The 22,514-nt window shown below is 50.2% G+C and overlaps 1 protein-coding gene across 1 annotated transcript in view; it reads right to left on the bottom strand.

The window, feature by feature from the left end:
• The window catches only part of SEPTIN11 (septin 11), a gene marked incomplete at both ends in the record, with an annotated part of 41,175 nt that extends 20,451 nt beyond the window's left edge, over positions 1-20,724 (bottom strand). The window contains one exon of the mRNA XM_080343694.1: positions 20,698-20,724. Coding sequence (XP_080199820.1) covers positions 20,698-20,724 — 27 coding nt within the window. The remainder of the gene's footprint in view (positions 1-20,697) is intronic.
• Between the last annotated feature and the right edge of the window lie 1,790 nt (positions 20,725-22,514).

The raw sequence follows: 22,514 nt of genomic DNA, 5'->3' as shown, positions 1-22,514 counted from the left end.
CCTGGCTGAGCTTTCAAACTGCCGGCAAAGCATTCCCCGTTTCGGGCCCCCGTCCCACCGCCCTGCCGGCTGGGGTCACTTTCACACGGCCTCCAAAGAGTTAAAGAAAACAACAACGAGCCTCCAATTCGAGAGAGGAAAAACGCTGGTATGTAAAATATTGAGCTCAACCACAAATATGAACCAAGTGTTTAGTTACTGAGGCCACACAACTTCGGAGGCACCTTTAAGAAATTCTGAAAGCTGTTATTGTTGTCAGCAGCTCGGACTAGCTGCGTTTTTGTCCCATTACTGGGCAAACGTTCCTGTGTTTCTGAGGTAATCGTAGATGCTGCATCTAAAGCCCGGGACCTCAGAGATGCTTTAGCCTGCTCTGACAAAAGTGGCGGCTGAGGAAGCAGCAGCGAGCACAGAAACAAGGAGCACTTGCAGAGACAGCTCTGCCGTACCTCGTCACAGCCACAGCGGTCCCCGCCGGCAGGACATGCAGTGCTCCCGGACCCGTGCCAGGGCCAAGCTCACTGCCGAAGCTCCTTGAAACAGCACACACAACCTCCCTCCATTTGCTTACAGACTTAAGCCATGCTTAAATCCTTAAATCTTGCACAGGCAAACTAAAGTATGATCCTACAAGGAGAAAATAAGAAAGAACAATTATTTTCCTTTCTTTGCCATTGCTGGTGCAGTCATGCCACAAGAAAACAGCTCGTAGCAATCAATCGGTTAATCAAAGAAGGAAGGACTCTTTTGGCTTGTTGTTTGAGGCTAGGATAACCATCAGTGTCACCAGCAGAACAGGGGGAGCTCCCGTCTCCACGCTGCTGCAGCAAACTCAGGCAGATGTCTCCACAAGCTACTCAAGTCTGAGAGGTCTTGTTTTTTTTCCCCTTTCCTCCTCCTCCTGTGCAACAGGAAGAGAAGAATCTTTTGGAAAACATCATTCTGTAGGTGAGTATGTCAGGCAAACCATAAAGACTGATCAGAGCAGTAGACAGTCTGGATGGCCAGCACCTCCCACCCGGCCACCAACCCTCTGGTTGCCTCACGCCTGCAGCCAGTGCCCCAGGCTGGACCTCAGCAAACACCTTGTTGTTCCCGCACAACGCTGGCCCCAGCTGCGGCTGCTCTGTGCACACAGATGCTCAATAGAGCCTCCTTCCTTCACAAAGTACCCCGCCCAGCAACACGTAAAACGACAGCAAGCAGCCAGCTCTCCCCACTCCCGGTTATGAGACACTGCAACCCAAGTGTTGCGCCACAGTTGGCTCCCTTGCTCTGTAACCATGCAGGTCACAGGGAACACAACGAGGCTCTCTTGAGCACGCTGGGTTTTTCTTCTAATCCTGGAGAATCAAGACAGCAGAAAAGGTTATGTTGTAGGAGGATGGCTGGAAGCAATTTGGCTGACAAAGCAGCGGGCAGCGCAGAGCGGGAACGCGAGGTGTGGGACTCGGGCTGTCCCTCACACAAAGTACTGCCCTGCACACACGAGTTCTGACCCAGGGATTCACCAGCCAAAGGAGGCTCCAGTGAGACAGAGCCAGCGGGGCCCCAGAGGGCACCGGGTGATGCTGGACACACATCAGCACAGGCAAGAACACCCAGAGCTGATGGGGAAGGAAACATTTTCTCTCCAAGAGTGGGTTACAGACTCCCGCTCAGGGACAACCCAGTTTCCTTTTTACCCCCACTGAGCTCCCTGAATGAATGTCAGGATGACACTGGGGACAGTGAGCTGGCCCTGCCCAGTTACAGCCCACCCAGGCCGTGCCTACCAGAGGCAAAGCCCTGCCCCGCTCCCAGCTCCCCAGCACCAACAGCATGGGGCGGGGAGCTCGCCGTCCCCCTCCCTGGCACGCAGCGGCAAATATCCTGGTAGCCAGCAGGCTGCAAGTGCGAGCCACAGCCCCTGCCACGGGCACGCCGCAGCAGCACCGCGGGAAGCCCGGGAAAAATGATACAGCCACATTCTTCTGGGAGGAGGGAAGTCAGCAAAATCTTACGATTCAGGAATAACTGCAGCGAGTGGAAATGAACATTTGTCTTCCAAGCAAAACGTTTGGCTAAAGGTCGGCGCAAGCTCAGAGCACCTAAGTTCCATTTTTGCCAAGAACTGACATAAAAGACATTTTCCTCCACAGGTTTCCAAAAACCACAGAGCTTTCTATTTGGAGTAAACGTGACTAATGGCTCCAACAACCCCTGATGTCAGAAACTGCTAACCGGCAAAAAAATAAAAAAGGACTTGAGGGATGATAAGGACCATATGTGCATTCCAGTGAGGCTCGTCAACTCGGAGAAGGGGAAAAGACAACACAAAAGAGAGGAAGGAGGAAAGGGAGGAAGGGGGAGGGAGAGAGACATAATGTTACAAACAAGAATTAAGACCATCCAAAAGCAGAGCCCAATGAGAACCAGATGCTCTTTGCTGCTCTGGCCAGCCTCTCTCCTGACAGGACAACCATGTACAACTAACAGCCTTTTTGACCACTTCTATGAGGCTGATGAACCAAAATGTGAGTTATTATGCAGTGCCAGGCTCCCCCGGTTGAAATGCTCCACTCCTGTTCCATCAAAAGGCCTGCATTTTTTGTAGTTTCCCCACCTTTTGTCTTCCCAGCTGCCACAGAAAAGGCAAACACAACCATTCCAGCATCCCCAGCCATCCTGTCAGCCAGACACAGCTGGGGCAGCTGGAGCACCCTTCCCAGCAGCCCCGAAGCAAGCGTTCCAGTGGGGAGCGGTACGGCACCTGCGGTCGGGAACACGAGGCCACTTCACACCACCAAGTGCTGGAGAACATCAACTCGGTTAAACTTGAGAACACGTCATCTTTACAGTTAAACCCAACACATCAATAGGGCAGAAGCTGAGAGATGGCAAGGAGGCATATCACTATATGGACAGCAGAAAATCTTTTTCAGTTCTTTTGCCCTTTTTCCAGACCTCCTGGCTATACAGTCCCACACCACCAGATACAGATGTAGTCCAGCATGACAGCGGAGAAGAAAAAACCCAACAGCCATTTCCTTCTGTATTCCACTGTCATGCACTTAAAATAGCCCAGAAACAGCTGCATCACAGACCGTTAAATAAGCAGATTTATACTTTGCTAAAAGCCTTTAGCTGGAGGCACAGCGCAATAGGGACTTGACACAGAGCAAAGTGTGATATATGATCTTGGCCAGACTCCCACTCCCACTAACTCGGAGGCCGTTTGCAGGGATCTCTCCGGGACACCGATCCTGGGCACGACAAGGCAGAAGCAACACAAGCCCTGGAGCGGAACAGCTGATCCCACTGCCAACTTCTCCACAAACCTTTCCCAGGCTTCTACCAGTTCCAGTCCAGTTCAGGGTGTGAACACAACCAGAGCTAAACACAGAGATGTTTTAGAAAGGAAAGCAGCCCATAGGGCTTGTTTATCAAACTGTAACAAGACAGCCCAGTTCCAATAGCTGATTCAAACTAAGGGCCACTCCAAAGGTGAGAAGGAGCTGCAGACACCGCTGAGCAGGGCTGGCTTAGGGTCCCCGACCCTCCGTCATCCTTCTTCAAAAACTGTAGCCACGCATCAAGGGTATGTTTGGCAGCTCCCATTCAGCAAGCTCCTGCACTGCAAGGTGCCCCATGTCTTGCCCAGGATAATTAATTAGCCCTGGGACCTACTAGCAGGATCTGCATTAATACTGTGCTTTATCACAGCATTTGTCTTCATATCAAAATCCTAAGACAACACTGACGTACACACACGGTTTCTTCAGTGCCAGGTACCACAGCACTGAGTATGAACAGGTCTTGACTTTAATTTAAAAAAAAATCATCATTCACCTACAGGATTTCACATAAGTGCACCAGCAACTGGTCTTGAGCTCAGAGTTACTGGAGGGCCTAAAAGCAGCAGGTAAACGCGCCCCTCGGAAGATCCCTGCCAGGACTATCGGGGCTCCAGCAGGCACGGCACACACCGCAATTCCTCAGGAAAACCTGACCGGCCCATCACCACAGGAGAAGTGTTGGACCAGTACCAACCGGGTGGCAAGAGCTGGCTCAGAACAGCTCTTCTTTAACTCACGTCACATGCACACGCATGTACGTCACTAAGGATATTCAACTAAAGCCAGAGAAAACATTTCAGATTTTGCAAGTGTGAAAAAACCAGGACTCATCTAGCAATGCATACACTCAAATATGGTTCTGGTGATGTAATCGAGACAAAAAGCATAAAAACCAGACTTCAAGCTGTTCATAGTATGGTCTAATTTCTAAAGGAAGGTGATTTCTGGCTATGAAGTCCTAGCCCTTGCACCTGCTTTATAAAAAGCAAGAGGGGAGAGTATGTATCCCCCCTTACAGTACAAGGAGCTCTCTAAGGTCCCGCAGAAGTCATTCACATTAATAAGAAAAGGCCAGCAATCAAGGAATATAGAGGGTTACAAATAACAGCGTTTGCCTTAGCATGCAGTTTTCTTTTTTTCCGCAGGAGCAAAAGTGGAATTGAGTTGAACTGAATCCACGTGCAGGGGAAAAGGTCAAGGATTCTTGAATTATTTAGTTGACAGTTTGAAACATCTTCAAGCTCTCAACTGACTCAACAGCAAAAACGCTCCCCACTCGCCTTCAGCAAGTCTTAGTTTTCCTGCCTGGAACAAGGAAAGCCTATACAGAAATTTCCATAAGTAGGACAAGCTCCAAGGAGCAATTCCCCTCTCCAGCTGAAGCACTTCCTTCCCTCCACCTCACTAATTCCAAAGTTCTGTGGTTGCCTTCAAAAAACTGGTTTGTCTTTCCAAAAATATTAATTGGCTGCTGTTCCTCCAGAGGAAAGCACATTGATCTCAGTCCACCACAGTCATAACACTCGTATCATGAAGAGGAGACGGAATTCAAGGCCACATGACACAAGCTTTTTGCGCCCTGCGTTTCGCTGTCCTGATGGACTGCTGCGGAGACTTCACGCACCACAGGCAGCACAACACACAGCTTCTTCCTCCAAACAGCCCACAGAAGGAATGTTCCCACAGCCCTCTCCACATCCATCACTTGCGGAGGGGAGGACCGCAAAGGCGTTTGATGACCACTGCAATCCTGGTGACGCTCCAAGTCGTAAAGAATCCCAGACAGGACACCGGCAGTTGCCCAACATACACTCAAAAATGTTTCAACTGCATAAATGCATGAGAGATGGTTAAATAAACATTCATGGAACCAGAGGAAGAGATTAACTCTCTAGTCACAAGGAATCCAAGGATGAGCTTTACAGCTCCAGTTCCTGGGTTGTGGCAGAGATAAGGCTTTTATTCCAGAGATCTAAACCAACTCCCATAAACACAGAGTCCCACTCAGCCCCGTATCTATTTTCTGCAGTGATGTTTACATTGAGCTATGACCCACCACCACCCCGAAAGGAAAAAGCCTTGTGCTCCAGCTGCAACTACAAGTAACACAATGTGAAAGATACTACAGAAGTACAAGTCTCCAGCACAGCATGGGCTGCCCAAGGCTTCTTACCCAGAACAGCAAAACTCCATTGCAAAGCTGAGCATTTCCATCCCCTCCCAAATACAGCCTTGGCTTCTGGCTGCTAACAGACCGCCAAGGACACACAGCTACAACACCTATTTGGTTTTTGCCTGGGCCGGAGCAGCTGGCACAAAGTCCCAGAGATGCTCCCCCAAGCTGATGTCTCCAAGAGAAAAGAGGGGGACTTGAAATCACATGTCGTGCAGGAACCAGCCTGGGCTGACTGTTTATAGAAATACTGTTAGTGTTTTCTTTCGGAAGTTTTTGTTTGCTTCGTGTAGTTGTTCAACATAACACCTCGTGTTAATCAAACGTAGCAGCAGTGAAGACACAAATATTTTTCTCTTGCTTATTTCCTTCTGTTGCACATTTAAACCTTGCGGGCTGTGTTTCCCTGCTGAGTGGGCTCTTCCCACAGGGGCCAGCCTGGGAAAGGGCCCAGCAGGGAGGGATCCTTCCCCCAGCTCTGGGCAGCACCACCTCACTTTAGACTCGCCCAACGAGTTTCTTCTACAGGAACCTATTTTCCCAACACCTCTGTATTACTGAGGCAGGAATTCCTGGGGAATAAAACACATAGTTTCAGTTGTGCAATTGGGAATTTACTGCAATGAGGCCACACCACAGCATGCTGGATGCACCAGGCTCCTGAGCTGTCTGGACAAGCTTTCCCACCAGGCCAAGCTCGGGTCACAGCAGCAACATCAACCCCCGCAGCCACTTCAGCTTCCCCTGCTCCTCTATATAATGAGGATTTCCTCAGCGCAGCTCACTCCACAGCCAAGCGCTCCTCCGCAGGAAAAGGCATGTTTCAGAACTCCGCTTCTGAAGGCTACGTATTTATGCACTGGAGTAAAAGCAGCAACCTTGTCTGTGTGAGAGATGTCTAGGAGGGAACCGCTCCTGAGCCACCCGAAACAAAGCCGACCTGAGCTGGGGGAAATCCAGGCCCTGGCTTCCCCGCAAAAATGCAGGAGCGCAGACAAACCTGTAATCTTAAAATTGCTGTGGCTACACACCCACCTGCCTTCAGTGCTGTAAGCAGGGCTGGCAACAACTAAAAAGGTTTGGGATCACCAACTAATACTAGTTGTGGCTTCAGCTAGTGCCTAGCAATGGCTTTTACCCTTCTCCCTGCCTCTGCCTCCTCTCCTCCTTGGCCAGTGCTCACCCTCGCTGCCAGGCTTTCCACCATGGTGCTAACAATTCCTAAGCAGCTGGGCTCCAAATGTCCTGGTTTACAGCCTGCAATCTCCCTGCACATCTCAAGCTCAGCAGCTTCAGAACAGCCCCAGCAAGTCTCTAGGCAGTGTACCTAGATTTTGGGAGAGGGGGAGTTCATTCTTCAAAAGACAAGACCAATCTCACATTGAACTTCCCGCAAACACCACGTGGGCAATCACGAAAGCCCAAGTGCAACACTGGACTCCTGGAGTTGGGAAGGAGGAGCTGCAGGAAGAACTGTCCTCGGGACCTTCCAACACGAAACAAACAATAACTAAGCCAAGCTTGGAGGTCCCACAGCTCCCCTCACACAAGCAGGTTCAGATGCTTCTCAATCTTCAGCCAACTGGTATGTTTTCATAAGCTCTTGGTTTCCTTTTTTGGGCCGACAACTTAAAATTTTACCCCAGAAAAAGCCACATATGTACCCCAAAACACTGTCACCATCCCAAAAACAAAAAAGAAAAAACAATGGGAACAATGTTTAAATGCATAGCAGAAGGAAATAAGCAAGAGAAAAGTATCCTTCTCTTAACTGCTGCTAAGTTTGATTAACACGAGGTATTATGTTGAACAACTACATGCAGCAAACAAAAAGTGCCAAAAGAAAATACTAACAGTATTTCTAGAAACAAACTCACATTAGTGGCTAAATTCCAGACACTAATTAAATGCATCCTGTAAACATAAAATTCTATTCTTACTCATAAATAATTCTGATACCTTCATCCAAAACCTGCTATCAACCTAAAAGGCCCCAGCGCTCCAGCCGTAACAAGTTTATTCCAGCAGGGAAACAAACAAAAAAGCCAAAAACTCCGTGAAACCTGAGGAAGCATATTGCACACTAACCCGGCAGAAACCGCCACGGCTCTCCAGGACCGAGCCCTCGCTCAGCCAGCCTGTCCCAGAGAACAGCGCAGGAAGAAGGGGGTCAGATGGCCTTTGGCCACCACTCAGGAGCAAAGTCAATTAGCAGGCACAGTTATCATTTGGTAACTCTCTGCACTCTCAAAGTCACAGAAATTCCTTTAAAATCTGTTAAAAATACCATATACAGCTTTATGCCTTTTGACCTGATCAAACTATGAGGACTTGCACCTCAACGCAAACCAACTTTCCAGTCCTCAAACTTTTCCCTAGACCTCTTACCATCAGTAAGGGTGTAGGTTGATGTTTAGCTTCTTTATTCCTCCCTTCCAGAAACAGCCTTCCAATTGCTGTTATCTCTAAATCTCCCCATCCCAATGCATTCCCTGGCAGAGCTGCGTGTTCAGTGACCTCACGGTATATGTCACAGCTCTAGAGCATTTGAGGATTACGTTGCATTTTCTCCTGTCCACTCAAAAGCCCTGACATTTGTAACAAGACGGGCAGCAAGCAGTCCCTTACACACCTAGCAGGAGCACCACTTGGCTTGGAAACGGTAGATGCTTCTGCGGCAGGCAAAGGGCTAAGCTCCAGGAGCACAGCCACCAGGGTAGCCGAGGCTTCTGCGAGCAGCAGCTGCCAGCACCACCAGGTCTCCTGTGGGGATCCCGTGGCTGGGAGGAGCAGCGCTCCCTGCCGAGCACGCCAACTGCGGACCCAGCTTCTTGTGCCAAAACAGGGGCTGCTGCAAGTGTCAATTTCCTTCCTATGAAATGGAAGATTTACTTGCAGGGCTCTGCTGGCCATAAAGACTTGACCGTGCTTCCCAGCACCATGGCTCTGCCAGGAAAAGGCCACCAGCAAAAGTGTTGTTTGGTTATCAGTGTCTTTAATAAGAAAGAGAGGACACTTTGTGTTACAGCCAACGCTTACTTAAAAGATCACATGCTTTATGGGAACATGGGGTCTTCAACCAGAGGACAGCGAACTTGATTTGAGCAGGTCACTGGCCGCGGCTCCAGGGACCCAGATGTCCCTGCTGCTTCGCAGTGAGCTCACAGCACCAGCGCGGCCCCGCCGAGCTCCAGCGGCCCAGGTGAGGCGGGCCCCAGGCTCCGCGGGCTGCCTCCCCACAGGTGACAGCTACGGACTGAGCTACAAAACTGCCGAGTGCCCCTCTCAAGCAGTAACGCCCTGCCAGCCCCTGCGGGGCCGTCAGCAGTTGCTGCTCGGCAGGTTTCCGTATCTGATGCAACAGCCCAGCCGCCAGGAACAAACCTGACAGAGAGTTTCACCCACCTGTCTGAAGACCATGTCTTCTCCATCCAGCTCCTGGGCTCTCCTACCACCACAAATAACCCTGCAGAAGGCAGCCACTCCAGATGCAATCACATTATATGGTGTGACCACATCTGGAGGCATAAAGCGCCAAGACACACCAGGTAACAGATTAACTATCACAAGCCTCCTCAGAGTCCTCTGTAATTACCCTCAAAGCAACAGTGATTCTCACAGCCAAATGTTGTGTGAGAAGGTCTGCAAAGAGACACTCTGAACGTTCACAAAGGGGCAGCTATTACCTGCGGTGCTCCTCAGGTGTGAGGATACACTTTAGTTATTAAAAGCAGCATGAGGGGAGAATGCCAGACTTCAATGGTGTTTCCAGCCCTGCCGCAGAATGGCAGAGAGCAAACAACCCACAATTAGTGGGCAGCAGGCACCCACCCTGCCCTACGTGCCATCAAAGGCTTCACATCCGCATACCAAGGCTCCCAGATGCCTTTGTGAGCCGGACCTTTGGCTTCTGGTATCTCAGTCCTGCTCTGCCTGCAGTGTCGCGACAGTTTAATTAAAAGCAGAAGGCTGAAATGCTGGAAACAGACAGGGGGGTGCTGCTGGGTTCACATCTGGCTCTCCAGTTCGGTGCTGAGGCAAGGACTCCCTTTCTTCAGCTGCAGGAAACACACAACACCAAGCTCCCAAGCCAGATAATGGGTCTGTAATGGTACCAAGCTGCCCTGGAGCTGCAAGATCAAGCAAGCTGGCACATCCCCAGACAGTCTGCGCACTTGAAATGAAAGGACTGTCTTCTCAAATGACAGCAATACTGCAAAGGCTGCTTGGGAAGAGCCGGTAGCTGAAAATCTCTCCCTGTCTTGCTCTCTACTTCTTGTTTGATGCACGAAGAATACTCATATTTAACACATTTCTGTTTACTGCTCCTCCAGCAGAACGCCCTGCCTAAAGCCCTCTGCTTCAGGAACTAAGCGTGACACTCCTAAACGTTATCCTGAAGCAATCCAGCGCTCTTCTCCTGCAGCAGGCTGCTGCTCACAAGACCACTGGCAGAGAGTTGCAAACCGCCGGCACTAACCCACATGCTCACTGGATTTGTGTTCTTCCAGATTCATAAATTATTCCACACGTGGGCTGCTGCAACATCACTAGTGTCGACAGAGCTCTGCTAAAAGGTTAAACGAGAGCCAGTGTCCACCCCCACAGACACATTTATGTTGGCCACCGTGTTCTGCTTTGACTGTCCACTCCAGCCATGCTTGTGCTTTAAAGGAAAGCAAAAAGAATCAGATCCAGACTTACAGTTTCTGTCCTCCTGTCAAGACTGTAACAGACTAGTGTTGAATTAAACCCACACTTCGGTGCTCTTTGATACACCCCAAATGCAGGCAGCATGAATGCAGCAGCACACTCACTACCCATCTGAACAGTGCCCACTGCTCAGATTCTTCTCCCAGTCAAGCTAAGCACATGCCTGGTAGAATTCAAATTCTTGCAGCCTTTTAAATATAGACAAAATACATGCCACTCCACTTTGTTGAAACACATAGCTCAAGGACAACTTCTGGCAGGGAAGAAAACATTTTGCAAGGCTGTTTCTCCAAATAACAATAAACAAGAGGATTTGCCACTAGCTTGCATCTCTTGCAGTTACTTCATGCTGTAGCTCTGTCTACCCACACTACTCACATTCCTAATGGTCTCTTTGCCCCTCGGGGTGGCAGTGTGATGCGATGCCGTGCCCAGGTGCCAGCCACCGCTCACGCCACCGCTCGGCACGAGAGCGCAGAGGCGGCTCACGGCAGGCTCATCTCCCGCGGCCAGGTCTGCAAAGGCACATCGCGGGGCCAGCTCACCATCCTGTCAGCTAGGGTCCCATGCGGCTCTCAGGTTGCCTGTTCTAAATCCCATTTTCCAGGTGCAACCTCGTATTCCTTTTTATTCCTGGAAGCACCAGGATAGGCAGCAGGGCATGTCAGGTATCCCTCTGTAAGCAGAGCAGTTAACTGTTTGGCTTGGCCAGCTAACTGTGCCAGCACATACCACGTAACAGCTGAGCACGAGTTGAGTACAGAGCAAGAACGACTGTGACAGATGAGCCACGGTGCTGCCGAGCGAGCAGGCTCCACCTCGCCGCGCTCCATCTCTCTGTGGCAGCAAGGATTTAAAGGCCTGACAGAGCAGGTAAATCCTGTCACAGCTTAATAGAGCCAAGCCTAAGGATTCAGGAGGACAAATGCACCCCAGGGCAAATTCAGGCTGCTCTGAGCAAGCGTTTCCCATAGAGGGAAACGAGATTAGCTCACATGAAGGAGCTCCCTGCTCTGACATGCTTCACAGTCCAAGCGCTGCAGACCTGTCTATCCCAAAACTGGGGCACAATTCCCATGTGCAGTGCATGCTTTTGCCCTTGGCTTGAATTATTTAATATGAAGACACCAAAGCCAGATATCTGCTGATGCACATTCCTTATTAACACTGCGAGGGCTAGAGATGCAGCTGTCTCCAACCCTGCACTGCTCAAAGCAGTAGGTAACACATGGAGCCACACGAAGCACTGCATGGGGGTCTGATGGGTAAATAACTGCTCAGGGACCTGGTAAGCCTTCAGAGAGGAAGGCTAATGGCCGGCTCTAGGAAAAGGAGCTGGATTGCATATGCAGCATAAAGGCCCTCACTCTGTGTGCAGCCCTGTACCCACACAAGAGCCTAGTCCTGCATGGAGCCGGCACACCCTAACCTCCACAGAGGCAGGGCAGCCAGGGCAGCCCTCCCATGGGGCACGGTCTTTCCACTCACATCTCCCTGGGCCACTCAGTAGCCCCCAAGGGTGCAAACTGCAGCATAAATCTCAAGAGCAGGCTTGCACAGGAGCTAGGAGAATAGTACCTGTCCAGTTGAGTCCATCTTCCCTCCTACCATTTAGCACCACTGATCCTGAAACTCAGGGCCATGACCCCCCCCGGCAAGGGACCACAACAGAAATACCAGGTCCCCTGCCCTGAACAGCCTTCCACAGCCAAGCTATTTCAGCGCACACGGTCCAGAAAGAGACCTATTTATCACAGTTAGTGCACATGGGGACAGCATCTGCACACTCTTCTCTTGAGACTTCCTATTGTGTTTATTACATAGAGACCAACCACCTATTTCATGCCCAAAGTATTAACCATTTCATTTTAGCCTGCATGAACTTGACACTGCCCTTCCTTGCATGCAACTCGTACCACAGCCAGCTCGCCTGGATTTACACTGCCAGCCTTCTGGTGCTTCCCACTGGCAGAAACCACCAGGCTGCTTGGTCAGGCTATAAAAAAAAAATATTGCTTTCCTTAGGTTATATCAAAGCCAAATAATACAGATCCCATGGAAAAACTGCTCTCCTGAGCTCCGGTCCTGGCGAGACCGAGCCTGGGGCAACGTGGCTGTGTTCCGCACAACGGCACTCACACTCGAGGCTACCATTTCAAATAAGGTTTTTGTTTGAACAACAAACCCAAAACACCTCTGGCTTTGATGTTTAAGTGGTTCTGGCCTATGTCAGAGAAACTCGCCATGCCTTAGGAATGCTCTATATGAAAATTGCCCTCAGTTGCATTTACGTAAACCCAAAGAAACAAGGTCAGTGGAGTTATTCACACTGCTCACTTGTAAACTCTTCTTCCTTATTCAAATTACTTATTACATCTCCTTGAAAGCATAACTTGCATATTAACCTACCTGAATAGTTGTTTTCTTGAAAGGGGTTTTAATTAAAAAGCATTTAGTCTGGTAATGCTTCTGTGCCACAAGATCGCACTACATTTAGCACAATAGGGCTAAGTTTGTAGCGGTGACTACGGCCACACTATCAACTCATTGATCACAGCTTTGCACCTTACAAAACAAGGACAGGAATTACCGTGTGCTCTACAGATGGCAAAGACAAAAGCACACCAAAATAAAGCCATTTGCCCAAGACCACCCAGCAAATGGGATTGAAACACTTGCAGTATGTCAGCCACACAAGCCCTAGTCCCAAGTGCCTCTCGTAATTACTGATCTAATAATGAATAACTGCATAACTCCAAATGCAGAACACCAAGAGTGCTTTCCAGCAGGATGAGCATTCAGCTAGCTGGAAACACAAAGCCCAAGGTCCCCTGACACTACTACTTTTTGTCAATTATACATCAGAAACCAAACCGAACTGTTCTAATTGTTCAGTGACCCTCCGCTGTGCATCCCAGAAGGTAAAGGCACTTTCTTCGAGACAGGGTCTCAGCTTCCAGCCCAGCGTCCCCGTAACTCAGCACCAGGAGGGTTTGCTGCTGCTTGGCTGGAGGGCTGGCCCGGGGCCATGGTGGGGACTTACACATAGGGTTCCAGCACGAAACCGCTCCTAGATAAGGTGCCGCTTTCCACCTCCACTGGGCACCAGGGACTTGTGCTGCAGTTGCCAAACCGCCTGAAAATGGTCTGCCCCCTAAAGATGCTTGGCAGCTCTCACCCCCACGGGCACTCAAAAGCGGCTGGCACCAAGCACCAACCCAGGCTGAGGGCTCCGAAACCCTCCTGACCAAACAGCCTCACAAGACAGATTTGAGGGGGCAAGGGGAGAAAAAAATCCCACAACAAATTAGGTCAAATGCTCCTGGAAAATGCCAATTACTTTATAAATAGCAGATCGTGCTTGGATGTCATTTAATCTCAGCTTGTTGCTGTCAGATATTAGCTGAAATTCCATGCTTTGCTTCGGCTGCCATATTCAAGTGCCATCTATTCAATATTAATGAGACAGATGAAACAGGATGAGACTAAGTTGGCGTTTTCTGTGATAAAAGACACTTTGTGGCAGAAAGGCATTCATTTAAAAGCATCACGGATTATTCCTGGCTTGGAAATCCCAATGTACAGGAAACAAAAGAATCCATTTTCAATGTAATCAAAAATCTTAATCTTCCAATTCTGAAAGCTAACAAAGGAGTAACCGTTGGTTCATTGTTTCTCCTGCAGAAACAACAGCTGCAAGTTGAGTTACCTGGCCACAGCGAGGGAAAGCTTGACAGATGAAGTTGGTAACATGGGATTTTGGCAGTTACTTCTTTTTCTGCCCCCCACCTCCACCCTGGCACTTGCAGGCAAGAAATGTCAGTCCAGAGCTCTGTGACCGCCAGGCAAGGAAAGGCACAGTGAAACCTGCCCTAGCTCGAATCACATGGAAAACTCACAGGGGGAGAAAGAAGCAGCCAATGGATGGGGGTGAACTGACCGCTAAAGCAAGGCAGCAGATGATCTGCAAAATACCTTCTCCTCTCAGGGTCTTGACATGAGGATTTGGGGCCTGTGCATATGTTCAGTCCCAGACAGCTGTGATAAGCCTTATCATCACTGCTGGCAAAATACCTGTTCATAGTACGACCACCTTATATTTTAGCTGTAAAAGCTGAGAATAAGAACTGTTTCCAGTTATTTCATTCAGGAATTTCTAAAGATTTCAGTCTCAACATCTCAGACTAGGAACAAAACAAAACCAAAGACTATTCATGTATCATTAGCCATGTCATTTCAAAGTAAGCTCATTCTGCAGATACACAAGAGATTTAATTCCACTGATTAAAACAAAAGGAGACAAAGAAAAATCTTTAATCATATGAAGCAGCAAGAAAAGGAAAATCTAACTACACTTACGCATAACCTCTTTATTAGCAACCCTATACATTTCCTATACACATCTGGAGAATTTGGGGTAATGCACATTATTGCCCAGAGACGCCAAGAGCGGGTGTCAATGACAACCAGATACCTTCCCCTTTCGAGGTGCAAATTTCTTACTTCCAAGTCAAGCTGCTGCCTGCCAAATTTTATCCTGGAGAAATAAAGCCAGGACCATCACCTGATATTCTCCATTCATCTGAAAACTGCCAAAAGTTCCTACACTGACTCAGATTGGAGGAGATGGTTTCCACAGAGGCTGAAAGGAGCTGACCTGTGAGCTTTGGAACACCAAGATGGGGCTGTGGCTACAAGCAGGAGCCTCCATCCCAAAGAATAAAAGCAGACCTGCAGTTTGAACTCTCCTGCCGTTCGTGCTCTTGCACTTCACTGCCAATCAGTCCCTGTGCTTCCCTGGGACAGAGGGGACCGCAAGCTCACGCCAGCACCGAGCGAGACATCTACCCAACTCGCTTCTCCGCCACCAGAACAGACAGAAACAGAGGCTGCCGCCAGACTGTCAGAAACTTAACTCCAGCCGCGTTAATGTGCTTAAGTAAAGCATTTAGCACCCTCAACGCATTCAACACATGTCTGGTAAATAAGTGGTTGAGTCTGCTGTTTGCACAGGGCATTGTACTTCACATTGCAGCCAGTTAACCCCCAGCAAACACCCATAGACTTCACAGAACACCTTCAAACCCACACACAGCCCCAAACAGTCCTGTCAGGATTCAAAACACTTAATTTCTCCCCTTCCACTCCCATCACGTGAGAGAGGTGAACACAATTTCTGAATGAACCACATCAGACGCATGCAGATTTCCAAAATAACTCCTATTGCAGCTATTGCTGTCACAGGAATCGGTTCTCAGGAGCTGCTGGAAAAGTGGGCAACATCTGCGGCAAAACCAAAATGTTTCTCAAACAAGTCTTGGGCTATCAGCCTGTGCCAAGTATTCATGACCAGATCTGGGAAAGAAATAACCCGCCATGGAATACTTCAATAACATCTTTCAAGCAGCCAGATCCCATCTGAAAATAAATCTGGGATGCAGAAACAGTGACAGAAAAAAAAAATAGATAATACAAAGATCTAAAGAAGCTGTAAACCGAGATGGAAAAGAAACCCAAACAACTCCAAAACCAGCAGCAGTCTGCTCTTTGCCACCACTTCATGTGGGATGATACTAAAAACAAGAAGCCTAAGCCTGCAAGAAAAACATTCAGCTCCTCCGTATTTTTGCCAACTTCAAAAGCTCTAATTGCAGCCTCAGATGCTAAGGCCATCTAGTCACGGGAACCATCTGGATTTTTAAACAGAGTCCCAGAGATAGCTCAAGCCTTATCAACTGCAGGGTGCAGCAACACGATTGTACTACTAGTGAAATGGCACCAATAGCCTTTGGACCACCTGTGTGTTGCCAACCGCACCACTTAATATCGGACAAGCAGAGAGCGCAGCTGCAAGGAGAAAGCTTGTGGAAAGGCTGGCTCTCGCTAACAGAAACCCACAGGCAGCTTTTCCTCCTTCTCACAGCTCTTTCTCCAATGCCTCGTGCGAGACCACACAGGCCTGGCCTATCCCTGCATTAATCACACCTGCCCAAGCTGTGGATGAAACCAGCTCTGGCACCTCTGCAAGTCCTGGCCCACATAGGTCTACACCAGGCACTGCAGCATCAAGGAGATGGAAGGGCATCCAGATGTAACACAGCAGCCAAGAAGAGCGTTTCTTATTGCCTTCTCACTGTGTGCATCACACGGGGGCACAGAAAACTGGCACTTATAGGGACAAACAACATGATTTGGGGAATTTTTTGTTACTGGTGCTCTTAACTAATACAGCAAGACCCGGAACATGGTTATCCACCTCTCATCTGGAGCATTCTCCACCAGTATTAATGCTGAATGCTAACAGCACCGTGGTGTTTGTCCGAACCATTATTACGCATCACTTATTACAACAGGCTGGAGAGCTGTTCACAGAGCTGGAAGTGAAGGCAGCTAGATACTCTATCTAAAAAAAGCCTGAAGTGCTGCTGTGAGGCTCTGGCTTGGTTTTATATCACCTGGTTGCTCAAAACTGTTCTGACCCCAAACTGCTTCAGCATCTTTACCTACAAGAGCCACTGTAGCTGTAGGACTGAAGCCTAGAACCAAAGCAAGCCACCAAAGAGGCTGGACAAGGCAGAAGAGTTTGCAAAGCCAAGAGAAGACCACGTCCCCTCGGCATGTGTCCTGCAAGGCAAGCCGCAAGCTGAAGAGCAGCCTTGTGCCCGCGCACGACCTCAAGAGCAAGAATAGCGAGAGCAAAAGGAGTGACGGCCCTCTCACTGCTCCAGGGTGGGCAGCCGGCCAGAGACGCCATCTCTCTTGCGGGCTGCAGGGGCGGGAAGGGGACATAGAAAACATGCCTCAGCTCTGAGTAAATATTTTACTTCTCAGATTCATGCTGCTCAATCAATCTCCATCATTATTTCAGAGGCCCTACTCAGGCAGAAAAAATGATCCTCTGTGATCTCATCTACACCAAGTAAGGATTTTCGAAGGATGGCCATCAGGTCCTGACTCCAGGTCAGCTCAATTCATGCCAGTGGCCTCGAGCTCGTGGTGGGCTGGACACGTAACCTGGCCCAGGACTGAGGCTGTGCTGGAAACAAGGCGAGGAGGAGGCAGGTTCCCACCATTGTTAATGAGAGCAACAAGAATTGTTCAAAACTATTTCCTACTGCAGACAAGGCACTGAGGTGAATAAAGGAAATCAGGAGCTCACAAACGAAAACACACTCCCGTGTGCACCACCCAGGTCTGCCTCCCTGGCCCTGGCAACTGAGACAGGCCCCAAAAAGCCACACTTAATAGCAGAGAGCAGGTAAGGAAGCCCAAACCCATGGCCCAAAAAGCCACATTTAATAGCAGAGAGCAGGTAAGGAAGCCCTAACCCATGGCCCTGGCCACCTCAGCAGCACCACCCAAGCCCACAGCACTGCCACATTTACTGGGAGGAGGGGTCCACAGCCCCAGGGTGATACCTGGATAACACCTGATAGCAGAGACAGCTCAGCCTTACACTTGGAAAGGGACAAGCTTCAAAGCAGGCAGGACACTGCCAACCTGTGCTTGGAGCATGACAATCCATTGCCTGCCTGAGGCTCCATCCCCAGCCCCTCTTACTCTCAGCTCTGTACCTGCAATAGCTCTTCTCCCACCCAGCAGCACCTCTGTCAGTGAACACAACCAGACACTTGGCACAGAAACAGCCACAGACACAGGGTGTATCCCTCTTCACAGCACTCATCTCACTGCTTAAGATGAGCAGCCGTGGCAGCTCCGCTCCACCCACAGACACGCGGACTTGGCTTTCCCGAGGCGCTGCCTCGCAGCTTGTGCTGATCCCAGTGGGTGTCGGTGGATCAGCTGCTTGAAGACAGACAAAAAACCCACAGATTCTTAACCTACATCAGCTCTGCTATACCTTCTCGTCTCTTTCATTCCCTCCCCTCCATGGAAACTGGCAGTCTCTCATTATAAAGTATTTTTAAAACAGATTAAAGAATACACTGTGCTGTTTCAGTCTCTCAGATAACATTTTCCACTGCACCCATGTAAAAATTCTATTCCAGCCTCATTTTCCATCATGTGTTTGTTTCAATTACAGGGGTGGGGGTGTAGTTTGTGTGTGTATACATCAGGTTTGCTCCTTTAAGCAGACTAAGCTATGATTCTGGAAACATTTACAATAAATCAATGAAGAGAAGGGTGGTGAGGCCAGAGCCCTCTTCCATGCTCCAGACTACTGAGAAACCATTCTGCACTGGTCAGAATGCTGGGAGTTAACACAGGAGGAACAAGGGGGTCCCCTACGTACCACACCCCACTTTCTAGACTGCTGGTGGCGTGCCTGCCACTGAGGACAGCTAGAGCCAGCACAGATGACCACATGCGTCCTTGCCCTCTGCTGTGTGCTTCAGCACATGCAAGCTTTTCATCGGCTGAGAGGGCCCCCGGCATCGATCCTGCCAAAGCTCTGCTTATGCATGCCTTGACATTTACATCCTCAGCTCAGTCTCTATTAAGTCAATGAAATTACAGGCAGTGCATTACACATGTGCCTTCACATCTGTGGGATCAGGGCCTTAAAATGAAAGCCGCCCATCTGACCGAAACACACCCTGCTCAGCTACAATTAAACACAGACACTTCAGAGCAGTTCGCTGAAGTTATTTTCTATGCATGCTTTTACAATTAGCATAAAGTCATATCCTGCCAGGATCTAAAGGGTTGTGACTCAGGAATGTTATCTGAGTTTTAAGTCAAACTGACTCGCTTTTCGTTTCATTCCATCTCCTTTCTTTCGTCCTTCCTTTAATTCTACGCCTGTGCTCTCTCCCATAAAACTCATACCACCCAGAGCCCTTACAAAACAATTATTACACTGAAAACTTGATAGTCCAACATTCATCAGCCTTGCTCTACTGTATAATCAATTATTTCTTCAAACTCCCTACCACCCCCCAGCAGCACAACGGCAGCATGCAAAGACGCAGCAAAGAGGATTAGATAAGAAGGCATATGAGATGAAGTGCCCTCAGCACCTACCGACTACCAGCCCACCATCCTTTCTTCTCTTATCACCTCAAGATAAAACACCTCTCTTCTCCAAAAAGCAACGATCCTGGAGGATGACTGGTCTTGCCCATCAGCTGCTTAGGAGGAAGCCAAGTCCCCTCATCCTCCCTTCTCCTACACATTCATTTTCTTTCATGCTGAAGTATGCTTTATTGGGCAGTCGGTCCCACCGGACTGGACTCAGTGGCACACAGGTACCAATTTAGTTTAACCAGTACAAAACCCTCTGTGAATGCTGGTTTGAGATTGCTAGTGGACTTGGATTAACCAAAACAGTGAGAGACAGCATAGTGGCATTGGTTTAATATAATGACAGCAAAATAAAGCAAAAACGCACATACAAGAACAAATCATAATCACATCTTGCTTATGAGCATTTTGCTTAGGAGCATAATTCCACCACTTCCAGTAACACCATTAAGCCCATCTTCATTCATTTGCCACTCCTACTAGCATAATAAACGCTACTTAAAAATCATCTCATCCTAGTCACATCTTGAGCACAGACAATGTTCTTATCCTGAGAAGGAGCCACACTTAAGTCCTCAGCTCACGCCAACATCTGTTTTACTTGAAATACGCTGAAAAAGTTCCTGGGAAGTCGGTCAAGTCTCTCTCCCTCCCCCGACCGACGATGCACAAAAGTGCATTCAGACCGGTCATGGTGGAGTTTCATTCACATTTCTGCAAGCTGGATGCCAGAGAGAGACTTTCGTTCTTCAGGAACAGCGTCTGTTAGTTTCTGTGGGCTTTGGGGTTTGTTTATTTTTAATTCCTCCCGCCCGCCCCGTAAAGGGGAAATCCTTTGTCTTTCTCAACATGGATGTAAGCAACTCCCACCACATCCCAGAAGGACGGTCACGCTGGAAGATGCGAAACACGCGTGCTCCTCGGTAGACTTTCAACGCGGGATCCCCGCGACCGCTCCCGCCGCAGCGGAGCGCCCAAAGCGGCTGCGGGCACTGCTCTCCCGGCCGGGACACAGCCCTGCCCTGCTCTCCCGTCCGTGGGAAGCGGCGGGGCAGCAACACCCGCGGCGAGCCCCCAAACGCGGGAGCGGCCCGGGGACCACCCCGGTGTCTCAACGCCAAGGGCTCCGACAGCGGCTTCCCGCCGCCGCTACAACAAAGAGCCGCGGCCCCAAGCCGGGGCGAAAAAGTTTTGCGCGGCCGCCCCTCCGGCCCCGGGAACGGGCAGAGGCAGCGGCGCTCCGGCACACGGCCGCGGCGAGCCCGCTGTGCCCCTCGGCACCGCACCCCGCAGCCCTCCGCATTGCACCCCCGGCACCGCACCCCTACAGTCCCCGGCACAGCATCCCCGGCGCTGCACCCCTACAGCCCCAGCGCGGCACGTCGCCGTACTCGGGCAATGCACCCCCAGCAGCGCGCCCCCGCCATGGCACTGCCCCCCTCCGGCCTCCGGCACCGCAGCCCCCGCGTCGCCCGCCGCCGCACTCACCGCCGGTCTGCCCACGGCCACGGCCATCGCGGTGCAGTGCTGCGCTCCCCGGCCCGCCGCCTCTGCGCTGCCTGCTACTGCTGCAACATGGCCACCCGGCGGGGAGGGCCCATGCGCAATGCAAAGGGGCCGGGCGGCGAGGCGGGACCCCCCCGGCCCTCCCCCGGGGCCGCCGGCACCGCCCCGGCCGCCTGCAGCCCCGGCGCGATCGGGGTACCCGAAAGCGGGCCGGAGCCCGGCGGGCTACACTCAATCCCCACCAGCCATTGCAATTAATCCCGCTCTTAGCGAGGCCGGCCTGCCCGCTCCCCCCCGCCCGGCCGCTGGCACCCATGCCCCTCACCCGAAAATGTCACCCGCTCTGGCATCCCCGCATCGATGGGGGCACAGCTGAAAGCAAAAATACCCATCTGCTCCAGGGGCCCTTGTAAAGAGATGACAACGCAGGCGGCTGGCAAGGTCCCTCTGCTACCAGTTTGGTTAAGAAGGAGGATGGAGATTCGGTAAATGTAACAGGAATCAGACAGGAGCTCCCACAGCTGGGGCCGTTTGCCAACAGGAGCCTCTAATGCCCTCCTGTAACGACATAGGTGGCAAAGCCAGGCACCCTGGTCCTTCTTGTTTCTGTTTGTCCCTCCCTGCTCAACACACCGCACACTTTTTAAACAAACTGGGTTTATCAAAACAACAGTCTTGTCCCAGTGGCCGCTTGCTCTCCCCACCTAGTAAGTGGTTCCAGGCACAGCCAGCTCCTTGCTGCTCCAGCTGCCCAAGCGCTGAACATTCTGGCATTAATTGTGATACCACCTCATCTGCAAAGGTGGACGTTGTAGGGCTAAATTCAACATGTCTGCTCACAAACCTTAAACCAAGCCAGCAATAAAGGAAAGGCCCCACAGGCTCAGATCCTGCAGCACCTTACAAGGCATAAAACCCCCAAAGGCAACAAAAGGCAAAGACCTGATTCTACACACACATTAAGGGCATGTTGAATTACAGAAGTCTGAGAGGTACCCCCTGATGCGAACATCCACCACAGAAACAAGGTAAAAAGACAAAGGATAAAAGCTGAGAGTACCTCCTGCAAGCAAATAACCCAGGGTGGTAACTAAGCAGATTTCAGTGGTATGCTTACCATCTGCACATCCTTTAGCCTAAAGCTTTTACCTGTTCACTTCAAAAGCCATTTTGGTACCATGGTGAAAAAACACATGGCTGTAGAGGGCTACAAAACTCCAGACATTTCATTCCTGCAGCTCCTTTTATCACTTTTTTGAGGGACGCAGGAGCTGATAGTTAAGAGTGGTCACCCACACCTGCATGTGCAGCCCCTGATGGAATGGAAACAAGGGTGGCCCCCGAGCACCAGCTGGCACTGCTCTTCAGGTGGGGCTGAAGATGTGCACCTGGGGCAGAAGCTGCACTGGGCACTGACAGGTGCAGCCATCATGAGCCAAACAGCTACACCAAAAAGAAAGTTAATAGGGTTTCTGCCAGGAAAATTTTGCAAGCATAGTGAACGCGGTACTTTTATTACAGTAGCATGTTAGGCATTACTGCTAATATCCTAGGGAGGTTGCCATACTAAACTCACGTTGTTGCTCTTGCAGCAATCTCCTCCCGCCTGCGCGGCTCCAGGTGAGGAGGTGTGAGCGTGCCTGTGCTGGGAAATGCACTCGGACCAGTGCAGCCTCTAGTGGAAACCTCATGATCATACCGAAAGAGTTGCCCTCGTTCCACCTGTGGGTGAGGCCGACACAGCTTCCCCTTGTCTGAATGAGAGGCATGTGTGATAATCCTGCATCAGCACAACTGAA

This window comes from Nesoenas mayeri (assembly GCF_963082525.1).
Source record: "Nesoenas mayeri genome assembly, chromosome: 4".
In the NCBI taxonomy this organism is placed as follows: domain Eukaryota; kingdom Metazoa; phylum Chordata; class Aves; order Columbiformes; family Columbidae; genus Nesoenas; species Nesoenas mayeri.
This window is presented reverse-complemented; position numbering and strand designations above follow the sequence as displayed.